General features: G+C 50.4%; 1 protein-coding gene and 1 non-coding gene across 4 annotated transcripts in view; both read left to right on the forward strand.

Moving 5' to 3' along the window:
• ST3GAL2 (ST3 beta-galactoside alpha-2,3-sialyltransferase 2) overlaps positions 1–18,975 on the forward strand; it is a 47,451-nt gene that overhangs the window by 16,972 nt on the left and 11,504 nt on the right. Inside the window, exons 2-3 of one of the 3 annotated variants that reach the window (XM_025268378.3) lie at positions 15,268–15,527; positions 15,704–16,603. In XM_025268378.3, coding sequence (XP_025124163.1) covers positions 16,265–16,603 — 339 coding nt within the window. In that variant the 5' untranslated portion in view covers positions 15,268–15,527; positions 15,704–16,264. Of the gene's footprint in view, positions 1–3,896; positions 6,783–15,267; positions 16,604–18,975 lie in introns of those variants that run through there. The other 2 variants (XM_025268377.3, XM_025268376.3) reach the window with 2 other exon arrangements.
• Positions 3,080–3,152, forward strand: TRNAG-UCC. The gene has a single exon. It is a non-coding gene; the product is annotated as a tRNA-Gly (tRNA).

Here is an 18,975-nt window from a genome sequence, read left to right on the forward strand (position 1 = left end):
GAGTCACAGAGGTGGCCAAGTAAGGGATGGACCTTGGTGAGCTGTTTAGAACCAGCTTAGGGACTTCCCTGGCGGTCTAGTGGTTAAGACCCCAAGCTTCCAATGCAGTGGGTACGGATTTGATCCCTGGTTGGGGAAACTAAGATCCCACATTCCACACAGCATGGCTGGAAAAAAAAAGGGACCAGCTCAGGGCAGGCTTGTGTTCTGAATGTGTGATGAAGTCAGGCACCAGGTGACAGGCTCCATGACCCACAGGCTCTGCTGCAGAATGGACACAGCATTCCTTACTGCACGGCCTGGGGGTGAAGGTCCATGGGGCAGACTGGCTCTGAGACCTCAGGCCTCTGCTGCCCACCCCGCCCCCCCGGAAGCTGCCACTGTGGGGGTCGGAGGTTGGGCAGGCAGTGCCTTTGCTTGGGCACAGAAGGGAGTTCTGGAGCAAGACCTTGGCCATCCGGCCTGGGAGGTGGGGGCTGGGGTGGGGCTGAGGGCTCTGAGGAACCCGCGATGCCTCTCCAGGGTCACGCTGAGCCTGGGGCTGACCGAACCGTGCCCCCCCCCCCCCCCACCTGCCCAGCCTGGGAGCACAGGCACTGAGCCAGAAGTTTTCTGGCTCTCCTTACAGAAACTCTGCAAGATACGCGGTATCTCCATGTTACAGAAAAGGGCACGCATCAGAAAGGTTAAATGGTTCATAGCCGACAGGTGGCCAAACCAGAATCTGAAGCCAAGCTTTTTAGGTGCCTCCCCCCCCGCCCCCCCCATTTTGGAAGGCTTGACTGGGAAGGACCCTGAGGTGGGGTGGGCAGTCGTGAGATCTGACAAGTCCCAGCTCGAGAGAACTTAGCCAGCAGCCTGTGGTGCTTGGGGGCGGACCAGAGAGGCGCGTCCTAGCCGCTGTCTCTGCTGATGGAAACTGAGGAGTGGGCTGCCTCGACCATTCCTACCACCCAGGCAGCCCCCTTAGCTTTTATACACTCACTTTCTCCTTGCCTCTGACTTGTGAAATCTGGTTTGTACCTGAGGTCTCATGTTTCCTGGTGATCTGCAAGAAGTCACAGAAAGCTTGAATGTCACAGCTGAAAGAGTGGGGGCTGATTATCATTTCCCTTTGCACGTTTACACAATGATTTATGAAAGTGGTTTCAAAGCATTTTTCATTACCCTTTCTGCTTCTTACAACCCTGGGGTTGTATAGAGAGACAATATTCAGTTGAACAAATTTAAAATTTTTTTTATTTTATATTGGAGTCTAGTTGATTTACAATGTTGTGTTAGTTTCAGGTGTAGGGCAAAGTGTTTTTGTTATACATATATCCCTTCTTTTTCAAAAACTCTTATCTTGTATAGGTTATCATAGAATATTGAGTAGAGATCCCTGTGCTACGTGGTAATCCTTGTTGATTCTCTGTTTTATGCATAGTAGTGTGTATATATTAATCCTAAACTTTGAAATTATCTCTCCCCTCTATGGACAAGTATTTTTTGATGCCTGCCATTCAAAGGCCAATGCTAGATAATGAATTAAATAACATGTCCGTGTCTTTTTAGGTTTTGTGTAGGATCTTAATAAATGTGGGCTAGATTTGGCCTATGGTCCAAATTAGCTCATAACCCTAGAGGAATGGGCATGATGAGAAATGAGGCTTGGGAGGGTGGCCTGGTTTAGGGAGTCTCTGGATGCTCTGTGAGCCTGACCTTGGCCGTGTGAATGAGAGTGCTGTGTCTCCATCTCACATGCTTTTGAATGCAGAAAGGTGATGTGTTTACGTCTGAAATGCCACACGGCTAAAGAGGCGATTGAGAATGTAGGTCTGGAGTCTAGGGTAGGAGGGCAGGCTCCTATTTGGAAGGGGCGCATAGAGAGGCAAAGAGGAAAAGAGCTGAGGGCGGAACCTTCAGAGTCCATTAGCTGCTGGAAAAAACAAGCAGTGGAAGGGTCTGAGTGAAGAAGGTAGGTCACAGTGGCTTGGAAGTCAAAGTGAAGGTAGCAGGAAACAAACAGGAAATAATCACAGAGGAAGGAGAGGGGGTCATGGGAGAGCCTTCCTCTGATTGTTCAAGAACCTTGACCTGGAAAGAAAAAGTGTCTAGCTGCCTGATGATAGCCCAGACTAGAATTTGGCTCCTGAATTCACTGCTGTCCTGATGTAATTGAGACTAAAGGCTGGGCCTGCTGCAGGGGGCTGGGGTCTTGAAGGGAGTCAGATGGGCCTTTCATCAAGAGTATCCATGTGGCCAGTATGCCAGTTTCCCTGGCGGGGTAAAAGACTGGGAGATGCTGAAGTGGTGTGGAAGAGGGGCTGAAGGCATGGGACTGCGTGTCTGCCCACTCCTTCAGCCAGCCCACGGTGGACTGGGGAGAAAACGGGGTGGGGATGGGAGAGCAGTTTTAACTGGAGCTTTCGATCAGCTTACCCCAGGCTGTCTCAGTCAACTTCCCTCAGTGTCCTGGCTGGAGTTCTGTGAATCCCATTAGAGATGGCTTGATATGCCTTCTTGGGAGACTGGTAACGGCAGGGAGTCCTAGTTCCTTGGTACGAATAATTTAATCCAGCTCATCCAGTCAAGATGGCACTGTAAATGTGTACTCTAAACACATAGCAGTGATACATAAAAAAGACAAAATGCTGAAAACATAGCCATGAACTACTCCCCCTCCCTCCCCACATAAAATGATAAACATCCCTGTAATGAGAAGTGGACCAAGAACACACAGGGGAAAGCAGGGCAGAAGCTGCAGCCCTGCTGGTCTGAGTCTGGATGTAGGCAGAAGCGACTGGAAATCTGGGGTAACAGCTCTGACGTGCTCAACACAAAGCATGGAATCAGAGCTGGGCACACTGCTGGAACCCGGGGGCTGGGAAACGGGTGGTGTCACCCGTTCCCTGGGGCTATGGCTTATCACGAAGATGCTTACCTAGGCACACCCCAGTGTCAGCCTGGATCTAAGCTGAGCTAGTGCTGCAAGATGTAATTCTAGACCAGGAGACCCAAAGGACGTGGGGAGGCAAAGGTGAAAACCCCTAGATGGTGGAGGGATGAACTTGTATACTCAGAAACGTGAGGAGGGAATTCCCTGGTGGTCCAGTGGTTAGGAGTCTACACTTCCACTGTAGGAGGCACAGGTTCAATCCCTGTTCAGGGAATTAAGATCCTGCATGCTGTGCAGCCAAAATAATAAATAAAAATTTTAAAACATCACAAAGATGGTGGCCATGTTTGGGTCAGCCTCTAAAACAAACGTGAGGAAAACTAATATGAAAAAAGAACAGAAACAAAGAAAATTTTACCCTAGAAATGAAAATAACAGAGTAATCAGAAAATAACTTTATAAAGATCGTCAAAGAGATTAGGGCAACAGAAACGCATTAAAGAAAAGAAAGGGGAGTCATAAAACAATAGGTGAATATGAAAATTTTTAAAAATTCTAGCATTGAAAAATAGTGTAATTAGAACTTGAGATGGTGGATAACTATAGCCTGGACACATAGAAATCATGAATTGGACACTCATGCTGAGGAATTAATTTAGAATGCAGGATAGACATGGAGAAGAGAGTGACAGGCTTTAGTACAAGTCTAGTAGGAATTCCAGATACGAATCAAGGAAATGGCAGAAAAACATTTGAAGTGATAATGACTGAGAATTCCAAAATTGAAGTAACAGCATGAATACCAAACAGAATGCTGCTGCTGCTAAGTTGCTTCAGTCGTGTCCGACTCTGTGCAACCGCATAGACGGCAGCCCACCAGGCTCCCCTGTCCACGAGACTCTCCAGGCAAGAACACTGGAGTGGGTTGCCACTTCTTTCTCCAAGGCATGCATGCATGCTAAGTCGCTCCAGTCATGTCTGACTGTGCGACCGCATAGATAGCAGCCTACCAGGCTCCCCTGTCCACAGGACTCTCCAGGCAAGAACACTGGAGTGGGTTGCCATTTCCTTCTCCAACCAAACAGAATAAATACCTACATGTAATACAGTGAAACTGCAGATAAGAATAAAGGGAGTAGAGTAACTTATTACCCTCTCCCCCAAAAAAGAATAAAAGGAAAATATGAGAATTCACTGGCGGTCCTGTGGTTAGGATCCACACTCCCACTGTAGGCGACACGGGTTCAATTCCTGGTTGGGCAACTTAAGATCCTGCAAGCTGCGTGGTGCAGCCAAAAAAAAAGAAACAAAGGGAAAATATTGAAAGCTACCAGGTGAGGGGACTACCAGAGAAATAAAAGAAATCAGAGAAATGACAATTAGACAGACAGACAACATTTCATCAACATTAAATGCAAGAGGTGATAGAAGACTGTCTTAAGGAAGCTATAATTCTATATTCAGCTCTCATTCAAGAGTGAGGTGAAATAAAGATATTTCTGGACCTGCTAAGACAGTTTTTAAGAATTTATTTTTTAATTGAAGGATAATTGCTTTACAGAATTTTGTCATTTTCTATCAAACTTCAACATGAACCAGCCATAGGTGTACATATATCCCCTCCCTTTTGAACCTCCCTCCCATCTCCCTCCCCAGCTAAGACAGTTTTATCAGCTGTAGATCGTGACTAAAAGAACTACCAAAGGTATACTTTAGTAAGAAGAAAACTCGGAGAAGATTGCTAGCACCAACTTTGAGTGCAGAAATTGACATAGTATGTTGATACATTTAACTATGGAATATATATTTAGATAATTCAGTCACCCACAGTGACTTAAACTCCAGAAAATATTTACTAAGCTTATGATGAGAAGTGTGGAGTTAGGGAGTTCCAGGGTTGGGGCAGTCATCTAATACTGATATGAAAAACCCTGGGTCATCCCATTGTTCTGCTCTGCCACCTTAAGGGTGTAAGATCTTTCTCCTCATGGCTGAGAGAGGGCTGCTACAGCTCCGGATAGCATATCATCACCCTATAACTTCCCAAGCAGGGGGATGCTAAGAAAAAGGAAGCTTTCTAATGTGCCTCTTTTTTGGGAAGAAGAATCTTTCCAAGAAGGCCCCAGCAGATACCTCCTTATGTCTCATTGGCCAGAGCTGGTTCACCCCGACACCAGTTCCTGGTAAAAGGGAACAGGCTTACTGTGGTTGCCTGTCCAGGCTTGCCTCGTCTTCTGGGACTGGGTTCTTTGCCGCCTGAGCCAAATCGGGACTCTGTTGGCAGGAAAGAAGGGGGAGTGGCTGCTGGTAGGCAACCAACAGTGTCGGCCACAGATGGCAAAACACACAAACAGCGATTCTGTGTCTAGTTTGTTTTTTTAATTTTAAAGAAGGAAAACTAAAATTGTTGACCACATTAGCAAGGAAGAGTAAGGTAGAGTAAGAAAGGGAATACCATTCTTAAATCACATCAGGTTTCTGCCTTGTTAAATAGAACAGTACTACTGAAAACCTTAGACCTCGTTAGGAAAGTATATTATGCCAGCAATTTAAGGTAGCCACTAAAAGAGGAAAGAAGAGGGATATAATTTCCAACCCAGGAGGAAAAGAAGTGGTGGGAGTAGGGATAATGTGTCAATCCAACAAGGCAGGAAAAGGAAAAAGAACTAAAGGAAAACTAGTAAAGAGAAAGAGTAACACGAGCCCAGATGCATCAGGGTAAAGGGTTATACTCGTGTGTTAAACAACCACCAGATAAAACGCAAATAACGAGTGGTCTGAAGCCTGGAGAGAGTGGTCAGTGGGCACGGGCTGAACAGGAACCACCCTGGCCTTTGTCATACAAGTGGTTCTGTTCTTTAAATAACTTGTTTTTTCCTTGTGCTATATTCTGGCCTCTCCTCAATTGTTTCTGTCTGGGTTTGCCTTGCTATTGAGATAGTATTGTTTTTCCAGACTGCTTCCTGCCTACTGTATATACGTATAACAAAACCCTGGATTCTGTCCTGCCGCAGGACACCAACACCCCACACAGGGACTCATTTAAGGGCAGGTGTGGTGCAGCGCCGAGACCCTGCACGCCCGTCCCCCTGCCCTGCTGCTTGCCCGTGCCCCAGGGCTCAGCATCCCTCCCTTGGAGCCTGTTTCTTGGGGTGCACCTTCGATCCTCTTGCAATGAAGACTGATGGTTTATTTCTCCCGGGCTTATTGGAAATTTAGCCAGGCTGGAAGAGCTGTATTAGCTCTTGCTTTCTGGTTTCCTGGCTGCCAACTCTGGACAGCATCAGCAGTCCTGGAGCTGAGATCTCATAGACTGGACATCCAGTCAGAGTGAGGTGTCCTGCAGTAAGATGGGCTCCTGAAGCAGACGCTGCCGGAGGGGTTTTAACTGGGGAGCAAGGGGGCCTGAGTCACTAGGGTAACTGAGGGGTCTGTGCCAGAGGCTGGTGCCAGTGTGTGGCAATGGATGAGTTCAGGCAGCCAGGCATGCAGAGGTCAAGCCAGCAGTTCTCAGATCAAGGACATGGGCCCCAGTTCAGTGTGAAGGGGGGCTGTCGGGTCCCTCCCTCCGCATCTTGACTGATTCCCACCCCCACCCCCCAGGCATCTGCTGTTGCCACACCCAGGAGGCAGGCAGTTTGCTGGGTTGCTCGGTGGCCAGGTTCTGGGACACAGGGAGCAGTTTTATTATTGTACCCCAGTAAGTGGGAAAAGCCTCTCCGTAAGGAAGGCAGTGAGAGCCTGTGGAGGGAGCCCTGGCCTTGGAGCCATCAGCCCTGGGATGGCATTATAGCTCCGTCCCTCACCGCCTGGCTGACCTCGTTCGGCTGTCTTGGGACTTCTGTGAATACCGAATGAGAGGCTGTGCCTGTGAATGCTCAGAAACGCGGAAAGCATCACACATGTGAGTACTAATCTGTGGCTTGATGCCTTTCTGTTGAGGCTCTGGGACACATCCTTAGGCCGCGTGTCTGGGTGGAAACAGCGAGCTTTATCAGAGTCTCGGGCTGGGATTTTCTTTCCTTCTCTCCAACCCTTCCAGCTTCAAGCAGCCACCCTCTCCCCAGCCTCTGCTCCTTATTTTGACGTTTCTTTTCTCTGCCTGCCAAGAAGATTGTGTTCAGCTGCGCTGGTCTGAGGCTGTGCTATCCTGTGCTTCATTAGGTTAATTTGATGGCTTGTCTCCTGGGAACGGACCAGAGACTGGCTCTAAAACCACACTCGCCTCCAAAACCCAGTTCCCACTGTTCTCCTTTGGGGCTGGCTTTGCTGCTCAGTCCCATATGCCTGCTTTTCCTTTCTTCCACCTGCAAGCTGGCTAGGGCCTCCTTTGGCTTCCCTTGGTTCTTTGTATTGGTGTAGTTGTTCAGGCTTGCATCCCCTGCTGGGTAGAAGGCTCTAGGGGAGACCAACAGCTCCTCAAGCCTGCCCTCGACCTTCTGGATTCTGGTCACCAGTTCTTCTGTTCAGCCTCAGCATCTTGAGTTCAGCAAGCCTTTCAGAGGGCATTTATCATTAAACGGTATCACCAGATTTGCTAGCTTGCGACCACAGCCTTCTTGGATGACCGTAGCATTGCCTTGCCTCCCACCAAATCCCCGTTTCTCTCCTCTCTCAGAGGATTGCTTCTCATCTATCCCTGTAAATCTCCAACTGCAACTCTAAAGGTGCATCATTCCCCGTGCCTGAGCCCGGGCCCCGCTTCACCTCCTGCTAGCCTAGTAAGCCCTGTCCATGTGGGACTGGCTCCCCCACCTGATGCCCTGTTCCTGCTGCTCAGGACTTTGCTTTTCCATTAACCTCTTTTTCCTGCAGCATTAGCTTCTCCCCCTACTGAACCATCCCCACCAGCATACAAGTATTCTATATCTCGCATTCCACTTTACCCCATGCCCAGTTTTTGGTAACACCTTTATTGAGATGTAACTCATATAAAGTTCACCCATTTCAAGTGTACAAGTGAGTTGATTTTAGTCTAGTCACATGGTTGTGCAATTTTAGGCCACAAACCATTTTAGAACATTTCATCATCCCGTTCCGCAGTCACTCTGCACCTCCTCTAACCCCCAACCCTAGGCAATCACTAATCACCTTTATTCTGGACATTTCCCGTAAAGGAATCACATCATAGATGGGCTTTTGTGTTGGGCTTTTTTCACTTAGCACCATGTTTTCAAGGTTCTTGCATGTAGCCTGTATCAGTGCTTTGTTTGTATGGCTAAGATTCCATTGTATGGATATTGGACATTTTGTTTATTCATCAGTTGATGGAACCTTGAGTTCTTTCTATAATCATTTGTGTATGTGTTTTTATGTGGATATATATTTTCATTTCTCTTGGATTATAGACCTAAGATTAGAATTGCTGAGTCATATGGTAACTCTGCATTTAACCTTTTGACTGCCAGACTGTTTTCCAAACGGGCGGCACCATTTCACATTCTTGCCAGCAATGTATGAAAGTTACAGTTTCTCCATATCTTCACTAACACTTGTTATTATCTGCCTTTTTTGATTATAGCCACCTAGTGGGTGGTATCTGGTGGGATTTTTTTAAACCATTTTACTTAAAAAAATTTTTTTTTTAATTTTTACTTATTTATTGGCTGTGCTGGGTCTTTGTTGTTGCAAGGGCTGTTCTCTAATTGCAAAGAGCAGGGTCTGCTCTCTAGTTGCAGTGCACAGGCTCCTCTTATTGCAGAGCACGGGCTCTAGGTTCCGGGTTTCAGTAATTGTGGCACATGGGCTCAGTAGTCACAGCTCCTGGGCCCCAGAGCACAGGCTTAGTAGTTCTGGTACGTGGGTTTAGCTGCTCCATGGCATGTGGAATCTTCCTGGCCCAGGGATGGAACCCATGTCTCCTGCAATGGCAGGTGGACTCTTCACTGCTGAGCCACCAGGGAGGCCCTGATTGTGGTTTTGAGATGTATTTCCCTGATAGCTAATGATGCTGCATCTTTTCCCCTGCATGTTGGCCGTTTCTCACCTGGTCAGGTGTTCACCCCCTCCATACTCTGGATCAGCCATTGTGAAGGTCACTGCCAACAGCCTTCTCTCATCTGTGTCAGGCCTTCCCTCGATAATGTCTTCTGGTCCTATAGTTTTAAAAATGAACTATGCTCTGATGACTCTCGCTGTATCACTTCAGCTCTGACCTCATCCATGAGCTTCAGACATCTGCGTCCTGCTGCCTGTTGCTATTTCCACACGGATATTTAAAGGGCATCTCAGATTTAACCTGTCGTAAACAGAACTCTCGGAGAAGGCGATGGCACCCCACTCAGTACTATTGCCTGGAAAATCCCATGGACGGAGGAGCCTGGTGGGCTGCAGTCCATGGGGTCACGAAGAGTCGGACACGACTGAGCGACTTCACTTTCACTTTTCACTTTCATGCATTGGAGAAGGAAATGGCAACCCACTCCAGCATTCTTGCCTGGGAGAATCCCAGGGACAGCGGAGCCTGGTGGGCTGCTGTCTATGGGGTCGCACAGAGTCAGACGCGACTGAAGTGACTTAGCAGCAGCAGCAAACAGAACTCTTGTTGGTTTTTTTTCCTTTTCTCTCACCCAAATCCATTTCTTTCCTGACTTTCTGTATGAATGAATGGCACCCCCACCACCCTCCATCTATCCCATCAGTTAAATCCTTCAGAATACATCCAGCCACTCACCACCTCCATTGCCTTGGATATTGGAGTAGCTCCTCTCTGGTCCCCTGCTAGTCTTATGCAGCAACCAGAGTAGTCCCTTAGCAAAAAATGTTTTAACCTACAAAAAAAAAAAAAAAAAAAATTAGCTTTTATAATGAAATGCATCACACATTCAGAATAGTATGTATCATATAAATTCCTTAAAGAATAAAAATTTAAAATACTCTGTTCGTCCTACCTGGATTAAAGAATAATACATTTCCTAGTACTTCTAAAGTCCCGATAGGCCCTTCTTCTTCTTCTTTTTTCTTTTAGGCCCTTCTTATCTTACCTGTCTTCTTCCTCTCCAGGGAAACTCCCTGAATTTTACAGTGTTTCCCTGATTTTATCTGCTGTTTTATCATCTTTGTATAGAGGCTTAAACAACTTACTGCTTAGTGTTACATACTTCTGAACTTTTCACGAATTCACACTATAAGTATCCCTGACTTATTCATTTTGCTCAGCATAATAGTCTTTTGGTCATATTCTTCCCTGTTTATTTCTGAAACTGGAGTTCATTCATGTTTACCATATGACATGAATGGACCACAATTTATCCATCCTATTCTGATGGGCATTTGGGTTGTTGGCAGTGTCCAGCTATTAGCCAGTGCTGCCTTAAGCATTCATGTATGTCTCTTGGTACATATGTTCATGTGTATCTGGTTGTAGAAATACCAGAGTTTACTACACACCCACAAGGATAACTAAAATTTAAAAGACAGAAGATACTCAGGCCATGAAACAAATGATACTCTCATTCATTACTGGTGGAATCGTATGCTACAGCCACTCTGGAAAACTATTTGATCATTTCTGGTAAGGTTAAACATGCTGGTGTATGTACCCTATGACCCTGTAATTCCACTCCCAGGTGTTTACCCCAGAGAAGTGAGAGTATGTGTCCACAAAAGGACTTGTGCAGAAAGGTCAGGGCAGTTTTACTCATAGCAACCAAAAATTGAAAACAACTCACTGTCCAAACATGGATAAGAATAAACTACTGATACATACAACATGGATGAATCTCTAAAACACTGTGTTGAGCAAAAGAAGCCAGCCAGGCAGGAGTGTTTATATGAAGTTCAAGAATCAAGTAAACCTAGTGTATGATGGCAGGACTCAGCAGAAGGGTAGAGCAGCGAATGATGACCAGGAAGGGGCACAGGAGAGCTCCCTGGGCGGGGAGGGGATGGGTGTGTGTGGAAATGCTCTGTATCTTATTCTGGGCGCTTACACACACGCACACATGGGTCAACAGGCATCAAGCTCTACATTGAAAGGCGTCTGCATCTTATTGTTTGTGAATTAAACCTCACTGGAAGAGACAGACTGTCCCAAGTAGGGGCAGGATTTTAGGGGAAAACAAAACAGTTGTCAGGGTTCACCTTAAGCTTTATTTATTTATTTCTTGATGTGGACCATTTTTAAAGTCTTTATTGAATTTGTGACAATATTTTGTCTGTTTTATGTTTTGGTTTTTTTGACCTCGAAGCATATGGGATCTCAGCTCCCCAACCAGGGATCCCTACACCCCCTGCATTGGAAGGCAGAGTCTTAACTACTGGACCACCAGGGAAGTCCATGAGCTTAAGCTTTTAAATCAGCTTCACAGGACAAGCAGGCTGGACTCATCAGTTTTATAATTCATTGATTCCAAATATCCAGTCTTTGGGTGAGAAACTTCATTTCCACCCAAACCAGAGGAAGACTACAGTTGCTCAGAATGTCTTCTCACACGGGACATCACAAAATAAATTAGCCCAGGACAAATGGGGGAACTTTCTAATCTCTCATCGTGTTCCCATGCCATATTTTCTGTGAGAAAGATGTTTTTAAATTTTTCTTCAAAAAAAAAAAAAAATACTATTCACGACCATGTTTTTTAAGTAATGCCAGATTAGCCTTCCAAGCATTGTACCAATTTATTTTCTCACCAGTGGTGACTGAGTGTTCCTGATACGCTGCATCCTCTCTCAACTCTTGGTACTGTTGGTTTTAAAAAATTTGCTCCGAGGGCCCATTTAAAAATATAAATCAGGTCATGACACATCCCTTGCTTAAAGCTGCCCATTAGATTCATAATAAATCCTAATCCTTTCAAAGCCCATTGTAACTGGGCCCCTCGTACTTTCCTCTCCAAGACTCTCCCCCATTTCACTGGCCTTCTTGCCGTGTTCGTGTATTTAATATTTATTTATTTGGCTGCGCCGGGTCTTGGGCTTCCCTGGTGGCTCATATGGTAAAGAATCCACCTGCAATGTGGGAGACCTAGATTTGATCCAGATTGGTAAGATCCCCTGGAGGACGGCATGGCAGGCCACTCCAGTATTCTTGCATGGAGAATCCCATGGACAGATGGGCCTGGCGGGCTGCAGTCCATGGGGTGGCAAAGAGTCAGATGCGACTGAACACCAGGTCTGAGTTGTGGCATGGCACATGGGATCTTCAGTCTTGTTGCTGCATGTGGGATCTTAGTTCTCTGAGCAGGGATTGAATCCAGGCCTCCTGCATTGGGCGCGTGGAGTCAGCCACTGGGCCATCAGGGAAGCCCCTCTTGCTGTGTTTTTAATGGCCAGGCTGTTTCTTCTTTTGTTCTCTGCTCCCTCTCATGGCACCTGTAATTTCTGTCATGGCATTTGTCACCCCCGTGCCTTTGTATTTCGACTGGAAGCTCCATGAGGACAGGACGCATATGGACTGTCCCACACTAGCCCCTGAGCCCTCCCTGGCTCCTTCAATATCTGTTGAATGAATAAACAAGCCAGCACCATCCAGGCAGCCCTGGAAGACTGGCCTCTTTCCTTCTGGGGGCCCCAGAGGCAGGGGCTGGTGCCCAAGTGTGTCCCCTTCCCCTGACTTTTTGACACTGGGGTTGGCATGGGCTTAACGTGAAATACCAGAGCAGCTGTGAAAGGGGAGAAATCAGAAATAGGCAGTGGCAACCGGAGATCACGGGGGTGCATAAAAGGGCTTAATCAGGCAACTTCTGGACTTGGAGTGCGTGTCGATGAACTCCAAGTTTCTTGCTGCTTTAGCAACAGTCCCACCCTCTGCCCCCAGTTGCCCTCAGCACATGCTCCCCACACAGCCCAGCCTTGGGATTCGCAGAGCAAGGGCTCTTGCTGGTGACTTGGCTTCTCTGCCCTTCCTAAACACAGTAACGAAACTGGGGCTTTTCCTCTCCCTGACAAGCAGCCGGTTACCTCAGATGCCTGCTTTGTTAGGACTCCACGGAGTCACTGTGGCCCCAGCCTGTTTCCTTCTGAGCCTCCTGTGCAGGCTTCAGCTGGAGGCTACCTGCAGCGGCCACAGTGGGCCAAGGTCTCCCAGCCTGACCCCTCACCCCATCCCTCGCTCAGTCTGGAAAGTCACCACCTCCCAGGCTGGTTGCCTCGTGGCCGGCTCTCACTCACAGGGTGCTGGGAGCGGGACCCTGCAAACCCAAGTTCTTTTCCGTAGATGTTGGGTGTGAGCACACGGAGGCCCTGAGGAGACAACAGGAGACTTCTGTTAATACTGACGGACTGCACACCCAGCCGCTGTGCCTGCAGAGGGCTCAGGAGACCCTCGGGCAGGAGCGCGCTGGACCAGTGTGACTGGGCCTGGGGCTTAGAGCTGGGGGCCCCACTAAGGCCTGTGGGCGAAGCTTCACCCTGGACCCCGGGAAGCCAGCTTCTGTGTCTCCTTGTCTCTTACCCCTGAGCCTCTGGGCCATTGAAAGAACTCGTGGGCTTCTTTCTACACCCTGGCCAGTCTCAGGCTTTGGAACCATGTAGAACTGAACTTAAATCTCAGTTCCGCTCAGGAGACTGTAACCTTAGTCAAGTTCCTTCACGTGTGCAAGCATTGTTTCCCCATCTAGAATAATGTCTCGTTGTTGGAACATGCTAGTTCCGCTCCCTGATGGCTTTGTGGTTTGGCGTGGCCCCAGAAATTTGAGCTGCCATGAATGGAGGGGGTGGCAGAGGTTCTTGAATGTGGAGCCCGAGAGGCCTTCTGTGCAGCAAAGGACCTGGGAGGGCTGGCCGGGGTGGAGCTTCCAGTGAACAGCTGTGCCCGGGGCCAGGTCGGAACCAGGGCGGGCAGGATTTGGAGAGGAGCTGGTGGAGACAGGCCGGCCACGGGGATTAAGTGCTCCCCATGGCATGGAGTCAGGCCTGGGGCTCCACTCCCAGCCTCGTCCTCACTCTCGCCCTGGCTCCCGGGCACATGGCGTGGATTCAGGCTCCTTTCCTTCGGGTGGATCCACACACCACCCTGCTGCCTTTTCTCACTGCGCTTGCCAGGGGCCTCAGGCTGTCAATACCCCCAGGGGCCCTGGCATTTATTCCATAACCTGCAGATGAAGGCAGCTGTCCAGAGGGCTGAGCAGTGACCCCAGCGTCCTGTCACGGTTAGCTTCTCTTTCTGACACCAGAGCTGGAAGGAGTGTTAACGATTCACCCGGCTAACCCAGGGCCGCCTCATCTGTACCTCACACTGGGGAGAGAGGAGGGCCAATCCCAGGGCCCAGGCTGGCTATAGCCCTCACTGTGGGAGGTGCTCTATCTCTTCTTAGGGGTCCAGAGCACCCATGCTGGGGGGGTCATATCCGCAGTCCCCTGTGATCTTTCCTCTGGGCCATTATTCTCCTAAGTTTCACCTGAAATTAACCTCCTATAGCTAGAATTAGTTCAGTTCAATCACTCAGTCATGTCCGACTCTGTGACCCCATGAATTACAGCACGCCAGGCCTCCCTGTCCATCACCAACTCCCGGAGTTCACCCAAACTCATGTCCATCGAGTGGTGATGCCATCCAGCCATCTCATCCTCTGTCGTCCCCTTCTCCTCCTGCCTCTGATCCCTCCCAGCATCAGAGTCTTTTCCAGTGTGTCAACTCTTCGCATGAGGTGGCCAAAATATTGGAGTTTCAGCTTTAGCATCATTCCTTCCAAAGAACACCCAGGACTGATCTCCTTTAGAATGGACTGGTTGGATCTCCTTGCAGTCCAAGGGACTCTCAAGAGTCTTCTCCAACACCACAGTTCAAAAGCATCAATTCTTCGGTGCTCAGCTTTCTTCACAGTCCAACTTTCACATCCATACATGACCACTGGAAAAACCATAGCCTTGACTAGATGGACCTTTGTTGGCAAAGTAATGTCTCTGCTTTTGAATATGCTGTCTAGAATCAGAGCTTCTTAAACCTGGCTTTTGCAGGTACTCATTTTGTGGCTCTAGGGAGATCACTTTCCATCCTTGTTGAAGTGTTGAAGTGTCAAATTGTTAGTTGCTGAGTCGTGTCTGACTTTTTACGATACTATGGACTGTAGCCTGCCCGGCTCTTCCGTCCATTGGATTCTCCAGGCAAAAATAGGGGAGTGGGTTGCCATTTCCTTCTCCAGGGGCTCTTCCCAACCCAGGGATCAAACTCCGCTCTCCTGCATCGCAGGCAGAGTCTTTACTGCCTGAGCCACCTCTGGCTCGTAGTGAGCATGGCCAGCAGCTCTAGTCCTGTGATGCCAGAGTTAAGGAGCAGAGTGCGGTGCTGTCTGCACTGGGAGGGAGGAGCCCTCCTTTGTCCGCCCTTTGGTAAAGGAGGCATCTCCTTCTGCCCGCTCTGTCCCCTCTGGGCCTCGGGGGTGGGGCTGGGGGAGAGCATATGTGCGTGTGGGATCTGTCTGCACTTTATTTTTCCTCTCTGATTTCAGAGTCACGCTGCGGCAGCCTGGTGCCTGACAAGTGAGGGGAACCTGCCAGGGGATTACTGCTCGCTCAGGGCAGGACTGAGGCCTCGGGAGCAGGGATGGGCAGGGCAGCCTCCAAGCCTGGGCCAGCAGCACCAAGACGGAGGCCCCGGCCTGGAGCTCGACACGTGCCTGCTCCATTGCCCCAGGTGGCACTCACAGCAACACTCTTCTGAGAAGCGGGTGATCGCAGGCCCCAAAGGACCACACAGCAGGAGCTGGAGGTCAGCCACCCCTACACAACTAGGACCCTCAGGAGAAGGGACGGGCGCCTCGGGGGAAGTAGGAAGGCGGAACCGAGTGGCAGGAGGACCTTGTCCCTGAAGAGTTTACCGGCACCCACAGAGCTTCCTGAGTCTCTTCTCTCCAGATCGGGCTCAGTTCCCTTTTCTCCCGGCAGAGGCATTGGGCCCAGAGAGGGGAAGACTTCATGACGTTCCGGCTGCTGGAAGCCCAAGTGCTCTCTGCCGTGACTGGGGTTCAAGGGCTTCCCCGCTGCGGGGGACGAGGGGCCGCCTCGGCATCTGCTCATGAACCACAAGGACCCCGAATGCTCCAGACTGGATCATTTCAAGCCGCCAAAGAGGGGGACCCCCAGAGCTGGCAGCCAGCAACCCCAAGGAACTAGAAGGCTGGGATGGACTGACCTCCCCTTTGCAGGGGCTCCGGGAGCAGCAGAGCCTCTGTGGCCCAGCTAGTGGCAGACGGAGCTGATGAAGCCGTGAGCGGGGCTGGCGGCCGGGACAGGAGCTGCTGCTGCCGCCGGACTCTCCTGGCACCGAGGGCGCATGCGCAGGTCCCTGCCTCGGTCCCTGCTCAGCACCCGCCCGCATGTCCTTTGCACGTGGCGCCAAAGCACGCGGGCTGCCCTGTAGCTGGCCTGTCCGCGGGCTGGAGAAGCAGTGGCCGTGGTGAGGCCCGCCTGCCGCCGGCCTGAGGGCCCAGCTCCCGGGCGCGCACCATGAAGTGCTCGCTGCGGGTGTGGTTCCTCTCTATGGCCTTCCTGCTGGTGTTCGTCATGTCGCTGCTCTTCACCTACTCCCACCATAGCACGGCCACCCTGCCCTACCTGGACTCGGGCGCCCTGGACGGGGCTCCCCGGGTGAAGCTGGTGCCGGGCTATGCTGGCCTGCAGCGCCTCAGCAAGGAGGGGCTGGCCGGCAAGAGCTGCGCCTGTCGCCGCTGCATGGGTGACACCGGTGCCTCCGAGTGGTTCGACAGCCACTTCAACAGCAACATCTCCCCCGTCTGGACTCGGGAGAACATGGACCTGCCCCCCGACGTCCAGAGGTGGTGGATGGTGAGAAAGCCGTGGCCTTTGCTGCCCCCTTTCTGGAGTCTGTCCTCTCCATTTAGGAGACCCCCTGAGACCCCCCCCTCTGGGATTTGGGCGGTCTGTCTCCTGGCACCCTTTGCACCCTTCACTGGACCGGAGCCAGCCACCAGGGGCACAGAGTGTGAAGGGTAGAGTGAGCTTTGGCCAGCAAGGGGAGAGAACTCCCATTTCCTAGTGCCTGTAGAGGCCAAACAGAGACCAGAAATGCCTGCTGGGTCAAGGAGGTAAAATAAACAGGAGAGGCAGGTCCCCGGGGAGAAGATACTGAGAAGTGAGGCCCATGGCAACAGGAAGGCCTGCCCTTCAGAAAGCAGGTGGCAGTTCAGCTCCAGTGCTTGTTGCCATGCTGGCCGCTTCCTCATTTGTAAATGTTTGCCCCAAATAATTTGAAACACCATTCCATTCAGTTGGTTCTCTTCACTTGCTAGAAAAGGTTTTCTTCTGGGTTATGATAAGAACAAGAAGGCAATGGCACCCCACTCCAGTACTCTTGCCTGGAAAATCCCATGGACGGAGGAACCTGGTAGACTGCAGTCCATGGGGTCGCTAAGAGTCAGACACGACTGAGCAACTTTACTTTCACTTTTCACTTTCATGCATTGGAGAAGGAAATGACAACCCACTCCAGTATTCTTGCCTGGAGATTCCCAGAGACGGGGGAGCCTGGTGGGCTGCCGTCTATGGGGTCACACAGAGTCGGACACGACTGAAGCGACTTAGCAGCAGTAGCAGCAGCAGGATAAGAAAGCGTCATCGGATCCTTTGGGGGCTGAGGGGAAGGGAGGAGAGGAAGCCACTCTCTGGACCCTGTCACCTCTTTGCTGCTTTGGCTCCCTCCCCTCCTCCCCAGACTCTGGCGCATGTCTCCGCAGGCTCCACCAGGGCCATCTGGTCGCCACACATGTCAGCAGTGGCTCCGTGTCCGTCCTTAACCCAGGGCCCCGCAGGCTGCCGGTGCTCCCTGCTGAGTGACTGGGGAGCCACTGCATGCTCCCTGGTCTCCCCAGCTGCCAAATGGGGAGGGTGATAATTCTCTCTCTTTCTCATATTCAGGGAACTGTGAGAATGAGCTCATGCGATCAGGCCTATCAGAGCAACTGACAGATGCTGCTCCTGGCGCAGACTGTCAGAGCCCCCGAGGAGGGGGAGACTACAGGGCAGGATCTACCAAGAGCCACACAGGCCCTTGCCATGACAACTTGGAGCCCTTGAAGGGTCCTGCCTGTTCCTCATAGTCACATCCTTCATTTTATGGGGAAATCCAGGTTCAGAGAGTACACAGGGCTTGCCCAAGGGCATAGGTGTCAGAGGCGGCCATGAAGGGCCAGAACAGTCCTCTGGGCAGCGATGGAGTGAGAGGCTGGCCAGGCCCCCTGCCCACAGGGATGAAACTCAGAGCTGTCTAAGCCCTAGAAGCCACTTCTCTGCTGCTCCCCACAGTCACCCCTTTTGCTGTGAACTTAGAAATTCTTATTTCAGAGCTAAGCTTCCTCTCCACACTGAGTCCCTGTTCTTGTACTCGGGGGCCCCTCCTATGCTCAGGGAAGCAGGCCCACCATCCCCTTCCTGCTTTCTCTTCCCCTGAGCAGCTCCTACACAGCTGCACACCTGCAGTGTTATGGCTCAGACCACAGAGCATGTTAAAGCCCTTAGAGATGGTGGCCTGGGGGTTGAGTCCAGCTCAGTGTTCTAAAACTGTTTGCCTTAATTGCCATCTCTTAGGAATCAGATTATTTCACATGAGATCTGTATTTTCAGCTCTTCTTGAAAAATTAGAAAATCTGGTCCCTCTCACAGTCCCACAAGGCAACAGTTGGCTGAAGTCACCCCTTTTTGATGGCGGCTCCTGTTTGCTATAGGCCCCACCTGCCTCTTCACTGCTGTGTGTTACCTGTCTGGCACTGTGGCGTTTAAGTGCTGCCCTGGCCTCATTTTACAGTCTTCAAAATCACTGGTGGCAAGAGGGGCAGGGGACCAGTTTCTTTCCAGCTCTTCTGACTCTGGAGGAATATCTGTGCCCTCTTGCCTTTTCCCGAGGGCTGAGGGCTCCAGGTCTCCCCAGATCTCGCCTGGAGCTTCGGGCTGAGTCCCAGGGGCGCCCCCTGCAGGCTGACTGGGAATGAGTCCCTGAAGCTCCCCTGAGACTGTCCTCATTAACTGCATTCAGAATGACTCCAGAGCAGCTGCCCCAAGAGGACCGCAGAGCAGGGGCCTCTACTTTGTGGCACAGGCCTGCAAACCCCTGAAGAACAGGCTGAATAGCACCTTGGCCCCTGAGTCCGACCAATATTGCAGAGCTGCTCCTGAGAACAAGGCACTGGTCTGGACACTGCTGT

Source organism: Bubalus bubalis, chromosome 18 (genome assembly GCF_019923935.1).
Source record: "Bubalus bubalis isolate 160015118507 breed Murrah chromosome 18, NDDB_SH_1, whole genome shotgun sequence".
NCBI classification, from domain to species: Eukaryota; Metazoa; Chordata; class Mammalia; order Artiodactyla; family Bovidae; genus Bubalus; species Bubalus bubalis.